Raw genomic sequence first — 19,327 nt, 5'->3', positions numbered from 1 at the left:
AGGGTTTGAGATACCGGACAAAAATCATACGGCTGAGGAGATGCGGGAATCGCTCCCTGCACAATCCTGTCCTTGCCGTGGGTGCTCGGAGGGGCTCCCTTCAAAATACTTTGGCTCATCCAGGCTGGGTGGGAAGTCCTGCCAGGTCCCCACCACGTCTCCTTTCCCCACTCCGGGTGCTTGCTTGCCGGGCGTTACACCAGGGAGGGCTTGGCCCGTTCTGGGCTGACCTGCTGCGCTGCTGCTCGGCGTGGGAGCATGACCCCAACCCCTTCTCCCCTTCCAGAGCCATCATGAAGCTGAATGGGCACCAGCTGGAGAACCACGCGCTGAAGGTCTCCTACATCCCCGACGAGCAGTCCATGCAAGGGCCGGAGAACGGGCGGCGGGGCGGCTTTGGGGTGCGCGGTGCTCCCAGGCAGGGCTCCCCCGTCACTGCGGGGGCACCGGTCAAGCAGCAGCCAGTGGATATCCCCCTCCGCCTCCTGGTGCCCACCCAGTACGTGGGTGCCATCATTGGCAAGGAAGGGGCCACCATCAGGAACATCACCAAGCAGACGCAGTCCAAGTGAGTCCGTTCTCCTACGTGCTGGTTTGTGCCTTGTGGTGTGCACTGATTTAGGAGGCTGGATTCTTATCCAAGAATGGGCTATTTGAGGCCACTCTGGCTCTCCCGCCGGGTAGGGCGGCATGTCCAGGAACCACCTTCCCTCACCCTGTCCCAGCCAGGCTCTCTGGCTGTGCTTCCCTGTGTGTCTCCCTTTGCCAGGGCTGCCTTGGCTGGGACAGGACCCAGGCAGGTGTGCGGGGAGGTTGCTGCTTCAGCCAGTCTCATTTAGCCCAGGCTTGTCGAGCGTCACCTGCTTGCTCTGGCATTTGCCCCATGAACTTGCTGGCTATGGCTCTTGTCCCCCAAGGAAGGCTTTATCTAAGACGTGAAGTGATGGACAACCCACCCCGTCCCCCAGGCACGTGCTTGTTCCACCACGTAATCACTCCTGTTGCTTAAAATAAGTAGATGCTGATGCCTTATTTGGATGTCTGTGATGTGACCTTCTAGCTGCTGCGTCCATGTTGAGTGTCGAGCCCAGAATTAACTCCTCTTGCCTTCCCTGGGTGCATATAACCTTACAGTCGAGTGTGAGCTCCAGGTGGTTCATGGGGAGCGGAGCAGTGGGTGCTCACGCTGCCGGGAAGCCGCAGAGCTGCTCCCCCCACCCCAGCGCCCATCCCGTGCTTGCAGGATTGACGTGCACCGGAAAGAAAATGCGGGAGCTGCAGAAAAAGCCATCAGTATCCATTCCACCCCCGAGGGCTGCTCTGCCGCCTGCAAGATGATTTTGGAGATCATGCAGAAAGAGGCGAAGGACACCAAGACGTAAGCTTTCCCCCTGCCTTGCTGTGCACCCGTGTCCCATCTGTGGCTCTTTGCTGGGCTGTGGTACCATCGTAATGCCCAGAGCCGTGTGATGCTCCCAGGTGTGCGGGAGCTTTGGTTTGGGGGACCCAAGGACTCCAAGCAAGGGGATCTGAGCTTCCCCCACCCCTCTGTACCAAATCCCTCCTCTTCTGGCTGTACTAATCCTTCACGTTGGATTTTTTCCCCATTCTTCTCTCAAGAGCTGATGAAGTGCCTCTGAAAATCTTGGCCCATAACAACTTTGTGGGGCGCCTGATTGGCAAAGAAGGACGAAACTTGAAGAAAGTGGAGCAGGACACAGAGACAAAAATCACCATCTCATCGTAAGGCTCTTCGCTCCCTTTGGGGAAACCAGGACAGATTTTCCTCAGCCTGGGGAGGATGGGGAGGATGAGGGGATGGGTAATGTGATGAGTCTGTCAGCTAGAAGCCAGCCTGTGATGTGGGTGCTTTACTCCCCAAAGCTCTCTTGAAAAATCTTGGCTTTATATTTTCTGTATTCCTCTCCCAGTTCCTTTGGTGTCCCCTCCCCATCTCTTCAGGGCTGCAGAACTCAGTACTGGCTGGGCTGATGGCCAGGACTGGGGTTTTACTCATAAGCCCTGTGTCTGGAGAAGGCAGAGTGGACTTTGCAGTACAAACCGTGATGTTGGCCCCTGCTTTGCCTGGGACCAGTACACAGTGGCAGTGGCACCCTGTGTCCCCGGCACCCCAGTAGCACCCATCAGAAGGACCAGAGTACCGTGTGTAGGGCTGGTGGGGTGCTGATGCTGGCTTTCCCATCAGCTTGCAGGACCTGACTCTGTACAACCCTGAAAGGACCATCACGGTGAAGGGCTCCATTGAGAACTGCTGCAAAGCGGAGCAGGAGATCATGAAGAAAGTGAGGGAAGCCTACGAGAACGACGTGGCCGCCATGAGTGTGAGTAGGGTTTGGTCCAGCATCTCAGCTGATGCGGGCTCTCCAGGAGGATGCCCTGATCAAAGCAATGTGCATTTGTCTGCTCTCGCCCTCAGTTGCAATCTCACCTCATCCCTGGCCTTAACTTGGCTGCAGTTGGCCTCTTCCCTGCCTCCTCCAACGCGGTACCTCCTCCACCGAGCAGCGTCTCTGGGGCCGCGCCATACAGCTCCTTCATGGTAGGTGAACACCAGACAGCTCCAACTGCTTCCGCTTCAGGCTTGGGGATGTCCCCTGCATGGAGGAGACCCTTGCAATGGGCAGGGTTATGCCTCCAGCACCCCCTGCGCTCAGCAGGCAGGTCAGGTCCAGCATGGGTGCAGGATCTGGTCTTCTAAACTATTGCAAACGTGGTGAAGGTGCTCAGACCCCACGGGGTCTGGCAGTGGCTCAGCCCTGTGCCCTTGGGAGAGGTTGAGGCATCACTTGGAAGGGGACTTGGAGCCTTGATCCCGGTGGTGGTACTGAGCCCTGACCGGTGACACTGTACCTGCAGCCTCCGGAGCAGGAGACGGTGCATGTCTTCATCCCTGCGCAGGCGGTCGGTGCCATCATCGGCAAGAAGGGCCAGCACATCAAGCAGCTCTCCCGGTTCGCAAGTGCCTCTATCAAGGTAGGGCTGCCCGGTGGAGAACCCCCCTCTGCCAGCACCTCCGGAAGGCAGGGGCTGGGGAAACCACCTGGAAAACCCTAGGCGGTTGGGCTGGGGGCCCGATCCTGTAGTGTGGGGAAGGGAGGGCATGGCTGCCACCCTGCCTGTGCCACTCGTGCCGCAGCCCCCATCTCTCTCCCCGCTCCAGATTGCCCCTCCAGAGACGCCGGACTCCAAAGTGCGCATGGTCGTCATCACGGGCCCTCCAGAGGCTCAGTTCAAGGTGCCCCCTGCGCGACCGTCATTGTGGGGGATGTGGGGGGAGGAGCAGGGGGGTGGCCCCTATTTTGAGCCCCCCAGCCTGTGGCTGGGTAAACCCAGCATCATCTTTCCCAGGGGCTGAGCTGGTTTGAAACCCCAAGGAACTGGGATTTGGTGGGATGCTGTCCCATCCCGGATCTCGGGGGTGGAGACCCACTGAGCCGGTGGGGACACGCTGGGCTAAGACATCTCAGACGGCACCTGATTCCGTGCTCCCTCCTGTCCGCAGGCACAGGGCAGGATTTACGGGAAGCTGAAGGAGGAGAACTTCTTTGGACCGAAGGAAGAAGTGAAGCTGGAGACGCACATCCGGGTCCCCGCCTCGGCCGCAGGCAGGGTCATCGGCAAAGGGGGCAAAACCGTAAGCAGAAGCGATGCTTGGATGGGGGTGGGAGCACCCTGCGAAAGAACATCCCTGGGAGGGTGGCTGCTTTGCGCCAGTGCCTGGGGACATCCCAGGGATGGGTTTCCCGGGGGACGGGCTGGGATTTGCCAAAGGTGCTCGTCCTTCCTGCATGGCACAACAGGGTGGTCTCTGCCCCTTCCCCACAGGTCAATGAGCTGCAGAACCTGACAGCAGCAGAGGTGGTGGTGCCACGGGACCAGACCCCTGACGAGAACGAGCAGGTCATCGTGAAGATCATTGGGCACTTCTACGCCAGCCAGGTACGGCCCCAGCAGCTCCTGTGCTAGTACTAGTGGATTCTCTGATGGCTCATATGGTGTTGTGTCCATATGCGTCATCTCTTGTCAAAGTGTTTTCCACGCCTGTCTGGTGGTGGTTGCAGAAGTGGGTGAGGGTGAGCTGTGCCTTTTGCCGTAGGTGATGGTGTTGGGATGGTGGGGGAAGCAGGGAGAGCCATGGGAGAGCGTGCACGTGGAGAGTGTGACCTCCCAAACCCGACTTCTGGAGGAAACCACGCTAAAAACCAGGCAGGAAGGGACTTCCCGGAGCCGCTTCAGCCAGCCGTGCTGAACGCGGCAGCATCTGTCACAACGTGCAAAGCCATTTCCCTCACCCCTGGGGTCTGGCTGGCCCTGGGGTTCCCCCCAGCTCCCCACCTTGCTCTTCTCACCCGCAGATGGCTCAGCGCAAGATCCGAGACATCCTGGCCCAGGTGAAGCAGCAGCACCAGAAGGGACAGAGCGGCCAGACACAAGCGCGGAGGAAATAAGAGCAGCACCGACACAAACGTGAAAAGCAGAACAAGCCAATGCCGGGCTTAAGAGTGGCTGGGAATCAGTTACCGTAGACAGATGCTAATTTTTTCATTAACCAATTGAGATTAAAAGGCAGTTTGATTGGCTTCCAAGGTAGATGGCTAGGGTAAAAAAAAAAAAAAAAAAAAAAAAAAAAAAAATTGGATCCATTTTTAGCTCCACGTGCCGGGACAGCTACTTAAATGAAGCGAGAGGTGCTGCAACACGCCAGGCCGGCTGGTGCAGCGCTGGGTGTGCGGGGATGACGGTGCGGTGAAGCCGTGGCCACCACGGCACTGCGTCCCCTCTCACGGGTGCAGCATTTGCCCACTCATTTAAGTAGCCTCTGGGGGTCCCGTCCCAGCTGGGGCACCCGGCGGCTGCATCTCCCCGACCCCTTGCTCGCTCCCTCCCTCCCTGCAGCTGGTGGATATTCCTAGAAAGACGTTAAGCCTTTTGGAGCATTTAATTTCGATTTTTTTCCCCCCCCTTTTTTTTTTTTTGTAAAGAGAAATTCCAGTGGATTTTTATGAATTCCAGTTGGTAATGAGATCCACTGGGGCGGGGGGGCGGAAAGATAACCCCCCCACCTTAGCACCAAACGGATTGGGTCCCTTGGGAGCTCTGCACCGCTCCAGTCTCAGAACCACCAGCGGGCAGGTGGGAGGGCAGGATTCCTCCTGCCTGTGCTGCCTGCAGTGCAGTGCCTTGCAAAGCCTTAGAAGCCAGGAGAGCACCTCTATTTTCCAGGATGATTTTTTTTTTCTTTCCATTGTTTGAATGTTTCTTTTCATCTTAGGTTAGTTTAAAGAAAGAAAATTTAAAAAAAAAAAATTTTTTTTTGAAGCCTATGAAATAATGGCAGAAACGGGACATGCGACTGTTTTTATCAGTGATCTCCGCTGCAGAGGTGACGACCAGTCCTAGAGATGAGGCAAATTTTCCGGGGAAGGGCAGGGGCAACGGAAGGGCTTTTGCTTTTCCCTCCTCCCTTCAAGCAACAGCAATAAACCACCACCACCAAAAAAAAAAAAAAAAAAAAAAAAAAAAAAAAAAAAAAGCGCAAAGAAACCCCCTGTTTGGTAGGAAACATTGAATTAATTTACATCTCTTTAGTAATCAGATTATGGGAACAAAATGCTTGCAGAATGGTCGGGGGGGTCGGGAGGGAGTCGGAGGGGTTGAGGGGTGCCGCGGGGAGATGCGCAGCTGCAGGGGACTCGGCTTTGCCGCTGACGGGGGCTGGTTTTGTGCCCAACTCCTTTGCCGTGTCCTCTGCCAGCTGCCCTCGGCCTCGGTCCCCACCCGGAGCAGGAGGGTTGTGCCCCCAGGTCCCGCCGGAGCCTGCGGGGGCTCAGCCACGGGGAATACGGGGGTTTTCAATACTGCTGTTAGCAAGCTGGGGAGGTACCAGCCCCCCCAAACTCCCTGGGGCTATTTGTGTCTTATTCCCTCCCCTCCAAATCTCTGTAGGTGGGGAAAAAATATTCTTGAAATTTGGCACATTTTATATCAGTTCATAAAAATATTTTTTCAATTATTTAAAAAAAACACAACAAAACACAACAAACCACCATCCACCACCCTTCTTTCTGCAGTAAGAATAACTGTTCTCATGAGACCATACCAAATATATACGTCAAACGAATGTAATATGGTTACTGATTCCCGTCACTCTTATGTGGATTTTATATTTTAGATATATTTTAATGATTTGTTTTTAATATTGAGTATTTAGAAGGGACAGTAACTGCTGCCATCGCCTCTTCCAGGTGGGGAAAGGTCTTGTCTCCGTGGTGGGGCTGGGGCAGCCCCCAGCCAAGCCCCCACACCATGTTTCTTCTGCTGCAAATCCAGCCAAAATGTGGTTTTATGCCGATTTTCCCGCAAATTGGAGCGGGAGGGTGGAAAAGCAAAATTGGGATTAATTTTAGGGATTGCACACCCACTGGGTGGGAGGAGACCTGGGAGCACCCCCCCGGGTGAGCCAATTTGAGGCTAAAAGGAGGGAATTTGGGATAAAAAAAACTCGCACTGATGCTTTTACCTGTTCATTTTCTGGAGACCAGTCCTCCCGCTCGAGCAGGCGTTTTCCTGGGCGCATCCTCCAAAGCCAAACCCGGCTTGAAAATTCAGCTCATGGAGCATCAGGAAAGCGGGTGGTTCGTTGATAAGGGAACATGGCAGCAGTTACTGTCCGTTAAACCATTGCAACAACAGGGAAATGTGGGGGAAGGCCAGGTATTGCTGTGTGTTTGAGCAATGAGAGAAAAAAAAAAGAAAAAAAAAAGAAAAAAAAAAAAAAGAAGAGAAAAGAAAAAAAAAAAAGCTACCTCAAGGTATGAAGTTACCTCAGCAATTGATTTTTTTTTTTTTTTGGGGCTTGCTGATATTTTATATAAAAGCTGATAGTCTTGAATATTTTATTTTTTTAATGAAAAGAGAAGTTAAGTTTCATAATTTCTTATGAGCCAGGAGTTATGTGCAGGTAACCAAGTGTTATGAGCTCTCTATGGAGAACGACAGGAATTTCAGACATAGTGGAAAAGATGGCAGCAGCAGCTTTTTTTTTTTTGGCCTTTTCAAGCCAGTTAATGAGTTTCACAACACAAGAGCTGTCAGATGTCGCGACTCTTCGAGACCTTGGACAAATTGGAGCCCACCAACTTTTTCAATTGGAAAAACGTAATTTCTTCCTTTTCTTTTTTTTTCTTTCTTTTTTTTTTTTTTTTAATTAAATTTAAGAAAACCCAACCAAAACCTGCCACTGGCTGAAAGGCCTTTTTCAATCCAGCTCCATCGAGAAAACAAATTATTGAAGAGCTTTGGAATCAGAAGTCTTCCACTCCCAGGGATGCAAGGATGGACTCCTAGGCAGCGTTGACTATGCAAAGTGGGGTATACGGGGTCTGCTGGTATTTAAACCACACCAGCTCAGGCAATTTTTTTTTCAAGCACTTGGAAGCCATATATATATATTTATATATATATATATTTATATTTATATATATATTTATATATATCCCAGAACCCAAACAAATCAGCCTCCTGTGTTGCCACGGAGGCAGCGTCGAACCATCTTCTCCACTATGATGCTGTTAAATATTTTACAGAGATTTGCCTCCGTTTTACCGAGGATAAGCAATTAAAAAAAAAAAAAAAGTGAGAAGGAGAGAGAGAGAGAAATTAATGGGAGCCAATTTTTTTTATATAAACGCACATCAAGGAGAGAGAGGATGAATCTAACCCTGAGGACTGATGGGCTTGAACCTCTCTGCCTGCTCTAAACGGTTCACGGGGTGTTTTTTTAAGTCCCACCTTGCTATTTTTCACCGTACTTGCAAGAAAATGACCCTTGCTTGCACGGTAGTTAAAAAATATAAAATATTCAGTGGTGGTAGTGAATTTGGGAGTGACGGGCACTACCGTCCCCATCGCCCTGGCCCACGCATCTCCTCCGCAAACACTTTGGGGGAGTGAGGGGCGCAAGGTCCGGCTTGTCACTGGCAGTAGGGAAGCACTGACCCTTTTTTTCCCATAAATTTGGGGTTAAAGGAGCAAAACCAGGGCTTGGCAGCACCCTGCGGGCAGCTCCTGCCCCTCGGGGTGGTGGGAGAGGGGCTTCATGGGGTTTTCCTCATTTTTTTTTTTTAATTTTTTTTTTTTTTTTGTAAGGAAGACTAGCATTTGTCCTAGGAAAAATGGTTTCTTATTACTTGAAATCTCTGGCTCTCTACTTTTTTTTTTTTTTTTCAGCCTTGCACAGAACAGTGTATTCAGACATCGGTGATTATAATTGTCTTTTCTGACAGCAAGCGTTTTTGATAACTGGTTCAAACTGTATCATTGAGGGATAAAAAAAACCACAAAAAAAACCAAACCCCAGATCCTACCCCAAGCACCCCCAGTCCTGTTGATCTGGTTGTTGCAGTGAGAAGATCTTGACCTAAAATCTGATGTTTCAGGGAAACCTTTGATGCTTTTTCCCACCCCCAAGCTGGTCCCGCTGCCGTAAAGTAGGAGTGATCGGTGCTTTTTTTTTTTTTTTTTTTTTTTGGAATCTTTTGTTTTCCCAAGGGAAATTATTTATATAAAGTGATTTGCAGTAAGGAAGACTCCTCCAAGCATCTCCCATCTTTCTCCGAAGCCAAGCTGAGCTGGGAAGAGTGAAAGCGGGATAAACCGGGATCCCTGGTGTGGCTGGCCGGTGAGGTGGGTGGCAGGAGACACGAGCGAACCTTGGATCAGACCTGGAATGAATAAGCAGGAAAAAAATAGCTCTAGCAAACCCCAAAAGCAAGCGAGAAGGATGCCAGGCCCTGTGGCAGCTCCTCTCACTGCTCTCTTTGAGCCAGAATAAAAGGTAATTTAGGGGAAACCTCTGCACGGAGGGGGTGAGCGGCGCTGCCAGCTCCCCTCTGCCTTGTTTTCATCTTAGCAGAAACAATCTGGGTTTATTATTTTTTTTATTATTTAAATTAAATTATTTTTCTTTTTCCCCATGAGCAAGGAGCAGCCCTGGCACTGCCCCATCCTGGGGTGTGTGGAGGGTCGGCTGCTGTCCTGAAGTGTCCTTGTCTGTGGGGTGAGGAAGGATGTGGAGCTTTTAATTTGGGGCAGGGGGCCACAGGGAGCCTCTGGGCAGGAGTGGAAAACAGGGTGAAATGGGTTTCTGCTCGCTGGATCGTGCCAGGGCAAAAAGGAAAGCAAGCAAGCAAAGCACTTCTCCGTGCCTCAGTTTCCCCCGGCTGGGGCAGTGCTGCTCGCCTACCTCGGGGTCGGTGTGAAGATGAACAGATTCACGTCTCGGAAGCATTTGGTGCTCCTTTGTGCCGTATCCCGTGCAAAGCATCGCTGGAACGAGCCGCCGCCGCGCTACGGAGAGACTTGGATTTGGGGGTTCGCCTCGTTTTAATGCTATCAGAGTTTTCTTTTGCCATTCAGGTGGAGAAAAAAAGAGAGAAAAAGTAGAAAAAAAAATTCCCCAAAATAACAGCTAATGTTTCTTTCAAGCTCTGAACACTTTCTAGGTCGCTACGAGCATCCGTGGGCTCGGCAGCGATGCCAGGGCCATGCACCCTCCCTGCAGCCCGACCCGGCTGGCAAGTGTGGAAGGGTCCTAGGATTCAAACTAGAGGAAAATCCATTGTAAATATTGAAGAGAAACTGCCTCTAAGCTACGTTTTATGTTTCCTGGGCATTAGGTTTTGGGTTTGTTTTTATTTTTTTAGTGCATTAAAAAAAAAAAAAGAAAAAAAAAGAAGAAAGCAGTAAAAGTTAGTCAGATAGTTAATCAGTGCCAGAAAAAAAAATCTTTTTTAATTTCTAGCTCCAACTATTCTGAGTGTTTTCTAGACTTTGAAAAAAGGATCAGAAACGCAGACTTGCTATAAGACAGTTGAAGACATTTCTTTAATTTAATTTCTTTTTACTGATGTAGGTCTTCCCTCCCTGTCCCCTGCTGGTCCACACAACATAGGCTTTTGATATTTTTGGAACTTTCTTATTTTCAGAGAATTTAGTAACTGAGGGTTGGGGTTTTTTTGATTTCTTTTTTGTTCTGTTTTTTTTTCCTGGTTGTTTTTAATTTCTTTTTTCCATTGTAGCTTTTTGTTTTGTTTGGATGAAATTGGTGTGATCCTGTGAAATGTGTATTCTCCTGGGAGGGCACGGAAATATTTAAGCATCCTCGTAACACCCTGGCTGCCAGCAGCCGCTCGGGCTGTGCCGTGCCGAGTCCGGCTGTGGTCTTTCCTGGCCGGAGGGTGCAGAATTTGGCTATGGATTTACTTTGGGAGCCGGGAGTGGTGATGGGGCAGCAGGATTGAGTGGTGCTGGAGCTTGGGAGGCTTCGGTCTGCTGGTTGGAGGTGGGTGGCCACGTGCCAGGTACCCAGTGCTTGGGAAGTGCCCTCGGCGCGGGTGCTTGGTGATAACGTTCAGGGCTAGAATGAATTTGGGATGCCCGGCGGCAGCTCCGCATTGGCAGCGCGTGGCGGGGAAGAGAGATGTGTCCGCATTCGGTCGAATCAGCCTTTCTTCTTATCTTTGTTCAGATTTCTTTCTTTTTTTTTCTTTTTTTTTTTTAATTTTATTTCTTTTTTTAAAACTCATTTGTGATTGTGGATGAAATCCAGAGCAGAGTGAAACCAGTCAGAGGCTCTTAAATCATGAATTTTTTTTTTGAGACCGTGCAGGTGCTGTGAGCTGGAAACGTACACGTGCAAACTACCTCAGAGCTGACAGGGATCCCTAAGGGATGGACGGGGGGTCCCTTGCCACCCTCCGTGGCAGGACCTGGCCTTTGGCACCCCTGAGCTCAGCAGAGATGCTCCTGGCTGGTGGGGAGGCAGTTTTGGTGTCTTGGCTTATTGCCTCGCTGTTAGGGAGAGCTGCCTCATAGAAGAGGAAGAGGAGAGCTGATGAGGAAGGCTCTGGAGGATGCCAGGAGGGTGGTGGGATGGGATAGTGGCTGAGTTGGACCCCTTGAGAAGTCAGCCCTGGGTTGGCTTGGATGCGTGTTGGATCCCTGCTGCTTTACTGTACGTTACAGAATTCTTTAGTTTTTTGTTGAAGACAAATACCTCTCTGAGTGGCGGCGGGGCACAGCAGCGCCAGGATGCTCTGCCAGGGCATGGCGGTGGGATGCTCTGCTGGACCACGGTGGGATGCTGTGCCATGCCGTGGTGGATGCTCTGCTACCGTGGTAGTGGGATGCTTTGCTAGACCATGGTAGTGGAATGCTGTGCCATGCCATGGTGGGATGCTGTGCCATGCCGTGGTAGTGGGATGCTCTGCCATGCTGTGGTGGGATGCTTTGCTGGACCATGGTAGTGGGATGCTCTGCTGGACCGTGGTAGTGGGATGCTGAGCCGTGCTGTGGTGGGATGCTCTGCTGGACCATGACGGGATGCTCCGCCAGACCGTAGTGGTGGGATGCTCTGCCAGATAAGGGCAGCAGCCCATCCCTGCTGGTGTGGTAGAGCGGTGGGTTATGAACTGTGGAAAGCATTTGGGTGCTGCAGATCAGCACGAGCGTAACACCGAAAGAGATTTTTTGCTTAAAAAAAATAAAATATTAACTTAAGCCCCAGGAGTCAGGATGTATGACAGAACTGAAGCCATTTTTTTGGGCCAGTTTAGGAATTGGTCTCTGCAAAACAACACGAAGTCCAGTGGTAAGGAGTTTGTTGATGTTTTGGGCTGGGAAGGGCTGACCCAGAGCATGGCCCTGGCAGAGCTGCCTGCGGCAGAGGCAGGAGGCAGGGAACGGCACTGGGCTCACTGGGCTCTCCCGTTGCTGTTGGTGGATCATCCCAGGAAATCAATGGGATTGACCGGTATCAGGGCAGAAAGTAATCCTTAAAATGGCCGTAATTGGTGCAAGCGTTCGTTACCCAGCAGTTAATTGCATTGGTTTGTTCGACGCACATCTGGATTCATCTCGGGATCAAATTCCTTGACTTCAGGAGGAAATCTGGCCCTAAACTGCGACCCCCCGTGCCACTGCCGCCTCCGCCGGCTCTGGCTCCTGCAGCCACATTGAACCCGGCAGATTTTAGGGTGTCCCTGGAGGAGGCGAAACCCCCCGTGAAGCCCGAGGTTTTCCTGAGAGCCCGAGCGGCCAGTGCCCGTGGAGTCCCTCAGCTTCGCCGCACGTCAGACCCGGGGCACGACCTTCTATATAACCAATTCATTTTTGTTTATCTACCTCTTAGTGACAATAGATTAAAAACTAGGTAGTGGCAACTCCATATGCTGTAGTTTAGGGGAAAAAAAAAATTACTCTCTTTTTCCAAAGAAAAATGTTCTTTAAAAATAGAATTTATGGGCTTTCTTTTCACTTTAAAGTGGTCATTAGTTGTAAAAGCTCCAGACCTCAGCAGTCCGAAATGTTTGGTTGTGACTGATTTTTTTTTTTTTTTTTTTATGCTCAATCTTCCATTATTTTTTTTTTCCTTTTGAACTTGGATATTTACTACGTCCATCAGCAGTACACCTCTATCCTCCTCGCTCCCCCAGCCCGGCGGGGCTGAACCCCATTTCTTGCTGGGGGAATTGCAGTCGAGGGGTTGTTTTTTTATTTTTTTTTGCCAGCAGCTTTTTGGGGCGGGACAGCGGCAGCGGGTTGATGGCAGCATGAGGAGGGTGATCGAGCTGAATTTGGGGTGCCGCATCACTGCACCCTGATGCTGGGAGAACCCAGCACCTCCTCATCCACCGGCTGGGTGCACCCAAGGGTGCTACTTCTTCCGGCAGCTGCCCCAGTACAATTTCAGGCTATTCAGAAAAAAATAATTGTACTTTCCTGTAATGATATTGTTTTTCCTCTTTTCAGCTGATGTTTCCTTTTGCCTTTTCCCCCCTCCCTCTCCTCCTTGCCTCTTCTAATCCGTGTTCTTCCTTGTCCCCTCGCGTGAGGCAGTTTGTTGGCTTGGATGTGGAGTTGGGATTATGGATGGACGTGGGCTCCATTTCTCTTCCAGTGAGGTTGTTGTTTTTTTTTTTTTTTTTTTTTTTGCCACAAACCGCTTCACTCCACTGTTTCATTTTTAAAAATAAAAGAAAAAAAACAACAAACAAGCAAAAAAAAAAGTGTTGGTGTGTTTTTCTGGAGTTGAGGGGAGGAAAAAAGAGAAATAAAGTGGTGAAATAGGAGAAAAAAAGAGGGGATAGAGGGGGAAATGGAGAAAGAGGGGAAATAGAGGAAAAATAAATAAAGGTGGGAAATGGAAAAACAGAAGGGGGAAGTAGAGGGAAAAACACAAGAAGGAAATAGAGGAAAAAGGGGGAAATAAAGGGAAAAACAGAAGGGGGAAATAGAAAAAATAAAGGGGAAATAGAGGGGACAAGGATAAATAAAGGGGAATAGAGAAAAAATAGATAAATAAATGGGAAATAGAGGGGGGAGCAAGATAAATAAAGGGCAAATAGAGGAAATAGAGGGGGAAAGAAGATAAAGGGGAAATGGAGAAACCCCAGAGAAATAATAACGGGGGGAAACGAGGGTTGGGAGTGAGCGTGGGTGCAGCAGTGAAGCTCGGGGCCGCCCCAGAGGATGCTCTGGCCTGTCCTCGGTGCCGGTAGCACCCAGACGGGGCCGCTATCGTGATTCAATGGGGTCTGGAGGGATAAATAATACCGTTCTCTTGCCCGGGGGTGCTGGGAGAGGTAAAGTCCACTCCCCCCTCGCCGGGATGCAGCCGCGTCGTGCAGCATCAGTGCCGCTCCCCAACGGCGCTGCAGCCTCAGGACCCTCCCGGGTGGCTCAAGGGCACCGGGAGCGACCGGCCCGGTGCCCTTGAGCGTCCTGAGGCTGCTCGAGCAGCAGGGGGGGCATGGGACGGTCCCCCCCGCCCCGAGTTGGCGCGGAGCGCAGCGGGGCCAGTCCCGGGGTACAGAGCCGCGCCGCACCGGCACTACCGGTGCGGGGGAGCAGGAAGCGGAGCCCCGTTACTACGGGGGGGACGCACCAGATCTGGGGGCCGAGGGGTGTCAACAGTATGTGTCGGGATAGACTGAGGGCGCGGCGAGGAGCTGTAGACGTAGCGGTCCCATGGTGTAATGGTTAGCACTCTGGACTTTGAATCCAGCGATCCGAGTTCAAATCTCGGTGGGACCTCCTGGCCTTTTTGCTCCTCCGCCATGGCTCCGGGAACGCGGCGGGGAGCGGCCGCCAATCGCCGTTAGAGGAGGATGGGGGGAGCGCCACGGGTGTGTGTTCCCCCCCGGCCCCGAGCCCTCCTGGCGCCCGCCGGGCTCCATTTTGTGCGGGGGCGCCGGGTCGTCACTGCGCATGCGCAGGCAGGGCGGGCAAACCACGGCGGGCTCTGTGCCTGCGCTGATTGGGCTTCCGGGCTGACACTCTGCCCCTCGAGCGCCGCTATTGGCTGGGGGCGCGCTGCGCTCCGCCTCCCTCCGCGTTATTGTGAGGCGACACCGCCTGATAGGGGAGCCCTTGGCCTCGGTACGGTGGGTTCGCGGTCGCGGGTGGGCGGTGCGAGGCGCGGGGGCCTGGGGGAAGCAGCCGCAAGGGCCCGGCCCTGACTTTAAGCCGCTGTTGGGCCAGCAGCGTCCCGAATCCCTTCAGCAGCGGCTTAGCCGGCTCTGACGCAGGTTTCCAGCCGTTTAACGTCGATTAACGGGTCAATCCCCGCCGAGCGCAGGAAACCCGCTCGCGGCCGGGTTATCGCCCGGGATTAGGGGCAGCCCAGGCCCCGGGGCTGAGTCCTGCCACGGCCACTCGCCTCAGGGCCATCCGCCCTGCCCCTCAGCCGCAAGAAAGACGGAAGCCGTGGTTGAGCTGAGAGGTTTATTTAGCATCTGCGAGAAAGAGCAAAACCATCTTTATTTTTGTCTCTTCGGGCTAGGAAGGTACGTGGAGTGGAGGTACAGGTTGCAGGGGAGCAGCGGGGACCACCTGCATGAGGAGAAGCCTCGTCCTTCTGTCTGTCCTCTGCCAGGGAGCACCCATCTTTGGGCACCTGTGGGGCTGAGGGACCCCCCCCTGCCCCACGGACACCGTGCTGAGTGGGGCCGGCCCGTCGGTGAGACCAGCGGTGGCCCAGCAGACAGGAGAACACTGCTCCGAGTGGGGTTGGTAACAATTCCCCTGCACGCACAGCATTTAGACTAGTCCCAGGCACATCTCCATGCAGCCCCAGAGCCCTGGCAGCAGCCACCGGCAGCATCGTAGACCCATGGCCTTCCCAGGAGGCAGCAGGTACCTGCTGCGCCATCGCCTCATCCCACAAACTGGCTGGAAGAGGTTTGTTCCTGCCTCGAGTTTGCAGCCATTGTCTTCACTGTGGCTAAATCCGCCACGGGATGCGTGTAACATCCACGCAGAGGCTGGCTGGGCCTTGGAGTGTTTCACGGTGGCCTTGAGGGCTGCCACGATGTAGAGGTGGGCTAGCGTGAAGCAGAAGTTGGGTGGGGACAGCCTGTGGCAGGGATGGGACCTGAGGGACCCTGAGAAATAAAAAGAGCTGCTGCTTCTGTTTGGGGTTGATTGGGGAAGTTTTGGAGGGTGTTTCCCAAAGGTAACAGGTAGCTGTAACTGATTTAAAAAGGAGGAACAAAATGACCTAAACACCCCCAAAAAAGCACCAGACAGCAAACCCCATAAATCTGCCCCAAAGTATCTGAGCCTGGAAGCTGGTTGTGCCAGAGCTGATAAGTTTTTTTTCTATCAAACAGGGGATGAAATTTGTCCTAGATACAAACTGCCCTTGGGAGCAGGAGCATCATGGCCTGACATTGCTGGGTTAGGGCTTGGAGAGTCCTGTCTTGCTCCAAGGAGCTGCTGTCCCCCAGACTGCTTGTTCCAAGTCATTCCCGTCCCTGATGGGACATGGTGGGATGAGACTTTACAGCCCTTCTGCCTGTATGGGGCCCAGTTGCAGCAGCGGAAAGGAGCTGATGGTGAAGCAGAGGCAGGGCTTGGAGCCACCTCGGTCACTGGCAGGACCTGACAGCCCTGGGTTTGCTTTCCCATGGCTGCCAGGGGTTTTCCAGAGGAGGAAGTGAGACTGAGAGGTGGAGGAAGGGTTTGAACAAACTGCCTGGGGCCTCGCTCCTTCCCATGCCATACCCTGTGTTGGCTGAAGCCCACCCAGCCATGCTGTGGCTATCTGCTGGCTCTTGATGCAAGGTGCATGGTGGGTGGAAGCCGTGGGCTGTAGGAGTGTTGGGCAGTGGTGGTCACTGGCTGGGGGGATGCGTAGGAATAAAAATAAAGCTTCAGATCCCTGGAAGCCTCAAAGCAGCAGGGTGGGTGGGTGTTGCCCTCCTGTGCCAGATGGGAAAACTGAGGCACTGAGAGGAACCGGCTTGAGCAGGGTCCTGTTGCGAGGCTCTTCTGCAGTGACTGGGGGTTTGGGGCTGGGCTGCTTGGAGAAGCCTGAGACAGATGCAGGTCTGCGGTTTCATTAAAGCCCAGTTTGCTGCTGTCTGCTAAAAATGCAGAAGTTTTGCTTGCAGGAAACAAAATGTAGATCAGCTGTGAGAGCACAAAAGCACACTGCGCTGGCTGCTGAACCTCATCTTTGGTGGCCGTGGGATAATATATATTTTTTTTTCCCTTCTTCTTTTTGCCATCCTTTAGATGTGCTGTGCTTTGGTTCTGGACTCCCCAGTGCTGAGGTCAGACTACAGGGAAAGCAGGTTTCTGACAGTCTTGGCTTGCACACAGGAACATTCCTGTGCCCAGCGGTGATAGCAGTGGGGGTCAGCTTATCGTACAGCCACCCTTCTCCTTAAAGGGGTTCTTGTCCTCAGGGACTCCCTTCAGCAGTGGATCCTCACCTGCCATGGACTCAATGTATTCCTTGAGTTCTTTGCCTGTCTTGGAGATCTGCCAAGGAAGAAGACACTCTGTGTGGGTTACGGGATCAAATCCTCGCTGCAGCGCTGTGCTCCCCCTCTTCAGCTGCCTACAAACCCCTTTGTGCAGCTGGGAGGGGGGAACTGTGGCCATGAACATTCCACCCAGCATGGGGTGTCCCCAAGAGCATCCCCAGGGTGCTGTGGGCACCTCACTGGGTGCAGAGCCACAGCCCCTGGGCTCTGGGACATGGGGCTAAGCCCGAGGGGAATGGTGCAGATGCACACACTCATGTCTGTATTTGAGGTTTAATTTCAGGGATTGTGGTTCTTTTCCTTTGCAGCATGATCAGGTCAGAAAGTTACCCCAGGGAACCTTTGCATTTTGGGTGGAAGACTCACCATTTGCCTCTCGTTCTTCACCTCCTTCTTCAGCTGATCCAGCTCCATCTTCAGCAGCTCCTTCTCTGTCATGTCCTGAGCCATTTTGCCCTGTAACCACAGGGAAATGGCTAGTTATTAGTGTGTAGCAGGGCTTGTCTTAAGGCACATTAGGACTTTTGCTTCAGCCCTAATAATACTGGAGACGCCACTAATGTCTCAGCTATGCCCATGGTGAGAGATAGGCTGATGCTAAAAGAAAACTGAAGCAGGAGGCACCTTTCAAAACCTTGCTTGTAACACCTGCTGTAACCGGATTTTCATTTGCTTGTTCTCAGCAGGCACGTTGAGCGACAGATGCAGTTAAAGCAGCGGAGGAGGATCCAGTGTGGTTTTTAAATAGTTTTTTGCTACCACAGAAGCTGTTACCCTAGGACATGAGCTGGCCAGTTAGCTGAGTGGGGCCAGTTGAGCCCAGAGAAAAGCTGCTGCCTTGGGGCTGTCAGGGCAGCACATCATAGGAGAACCTGGATGGTCACGTTCTACAAACTAGACCTCTCTGCTGTCCTGTGCCTGGGCAAGAGCATCTTTGCAGGTTTTCTAAGGAACTAAATACTGGGAGTTTTTTTTTCTCACCCCTCCTTGTGCCTTTTCCCCCCAGGTAAGTGATAACATGGATTGTGCCTCCTTCATTGCTGTAAACTTGCCTGTTTGCATGCAGAGGCATTGTTTGCTGTGACTGAAAGGTTTTGGGGCTATGTGGGTTGGAAAAGCCAAACTCTCTTTTTCGTGAAAGCTCATCCAAGCGTTATGTGAGATTCCCACATAGCTGGCCTGTACTGCTGAGGTCTGTTCCCATGTTAAAACTTGAATTGAAAAGCTGTCCGCAATCTTTTAAATAATAAAAAAAAAATGATTAAGCTGAAATGTACCTTGCCCCTGCTCTTGAAGGTGTCAAGCTTGTGCGTCCCAGACCCCGCTGGTTTTTGGCAGCTGCTCGTGTGGCACGTGTGCCCAGTGCTCCTCTCCCCATTGATACCTTTGGGGCAGAGCGTGAGGGACCCAAAGCCGTGGCACAGTCGTGCTACCCACTGAGCGGGTGGCTCCCGAACTGGGTGGGCACTGCAATGCCATTTGTACCGGGAAGGAGCAAGACCACTTACCTCTGGTGACGAGGGGTAGCCCTTGTGAGCGGTGCAGACGTTCAGAGATCCATCAGAGGGGCGATGCTGTCAACGAGCCCTTGCTCTCTTGCTCCAGGCTTGAAGACTCCTTCAGCTCTCTGGGAGAGTAGCAGGGAGCAGATGTCTTTTGTCCTTAAGCTGATAATAGACTCAGGAGAATAAGCTGGTCAGGTGTTGGGCATTAACCTCAAAGCCCAGGGTAATTGGTGGTGGGGCTGTGGGGAGGGTGAGGATGGGGGAGGAAGGGTAGGGTGGGATGGTGGGAAGCCCAGGAAGTCCTTGAGCCCCTGCCATGGGTGTCTGAGCCTGTGGGGGTGGCTGGGTGCTGCCGTGGCTGGGTCAGGGGGACTGGACCCTCTGGGAATCGGAGCTGCTTTCACAGTTTGGGAGGGGATGCGGGGGGACCTGGGGTGGGGGGGCCTCTGAGGGCTGGTGCAGCTGCGTTGGAGGTCAGGAACGGCTCAGGCAGCTCTTGGTCCTTTGGCTTGTGAGGAGTCTGGGCTAGTGCTGGAGGAAGTTCATCATTTCCCTCGTCCTTGCGCTGGTGGGGCCACGGGCTCAGGAAGGGACAAGCCCTAACGTGGGTTTTGCTCCTGTCTGGCCGGTGCAGTCACTGGGGCTGAGGAGAGAGCCTGGGAGGCCCCAGGGAAGAACCTGTGGGAGGAGGAGAAGAGGGTGGAGGGGGATTTCCAAGTGAAAATTTCCTGCCCTCCGCACAACCTCAGCCTCACCCGTGGGGCTGTGAAAGGTTGTTTTAGCAAAGCATGGAGGGGAGCGTGCTGTTCTGGGCGAGGGAAGGACGGGGGGTCACTTGTCCCACCCCTCTGTACCCAGAGCTGCGCGAGGTCTGGGTGACTGGGGTGATGCTGCGTGGGGGATGTGGGGTGCGTGGGGCTTTTCCAGGGAGGAGGGCCTGGCAGTCTGCCCTTGGCTGCATCCCTTCCT

General features: G+C 52.8%; 2 protein-coding genes across 3 annotated transcripts in view; one reads left to right on the top strand and one right to left on the bottom strand.

The window, feature by feature from the left end:
- Positions 1-15,671, top strand: part of IGF2BP1 (insulin like growth factor 2 mRNA binding protein 1) — a 50,359-nt gene extending 34,688 nt beyond the window's left edge. The window contains exons 6-15 of one of the 2 annotated variants that reach the window (XM_080369838.1): positions 287-568; positions 1,244-1,378; positions 1,621-1,743; positions 2,207-2,342; positions 2,438-2,560; positions 2,878-2,994; positions 3,182-3,256; positions 3,524-3,655; positions 3,847-3,960; positions 4,377-15,671. In XM_080369838.1, the coding sequence (XP_080225964.1) occupies positions 287-568; positions 1,244-1,378; positions 1,621-1,743; positions 2,207-2,342; positions 2,438-2,560; positions 2,878-2,994; positions 3,182-3,256; positions 3,524-3,655; positions 3,847-3,960; positions 4,377-4,469 (1,330 nt within the window). In that variant the 3' untranslated portion in view covers positions 4,470-15,671. Of the gene's footprint in view, positions 1-286; positions 569-1,243; positions 1,379-1,620; positions 1,744-2,206; positions 2,343-2,437; positions 2,561-2,877; positions 2,995-3,181; positions 3,257-3,523; positions 3,961-4,376 lie in introns of both variants that reach the window. The other variant, XR_013924574.1, reaches the window with a different exon arrangement.
- On the bottom strand, positions 14,792-18,506 carry GNGT2 (G protein subunit gamma transducin 2). Its single transcript, XM_080369851.1, has 3 exons — positions 18,362-18,506; positions 17,220-17,309; positions 14,792-16,848 (listed from the first exon to the last, which is right to left on the bottom strand). Exons 2-3 carry the CDS (start codon positions 17,301-17,303, stop codon positions 16,723-16,725), a joined length of 210 nt encoding a protein of 69 aa, XP_080225977.1. The 5' UTR covers positions 17,304-17,309; positions 18,362-18,506; the 3' UTR covers positions 14,792-16,722.
- Between the last annotated feature and the right edge of the window lie 821 nt (positions 18,507-19,327).

This window comes from Falco punctatus (assembly GCF_963210335.1).
Source record: "Falco punctatus genome assembly, chromosome: 19".
Classification (NCBI taxonomy): Eukaryota; Metazoa; Chordata; class Aves; order Falconiformes; family Falconidae; genus Falco; species Falco punctatus.
This window is presented reverse-complemented; position numbering and strand designations above follow the sequence as displayed.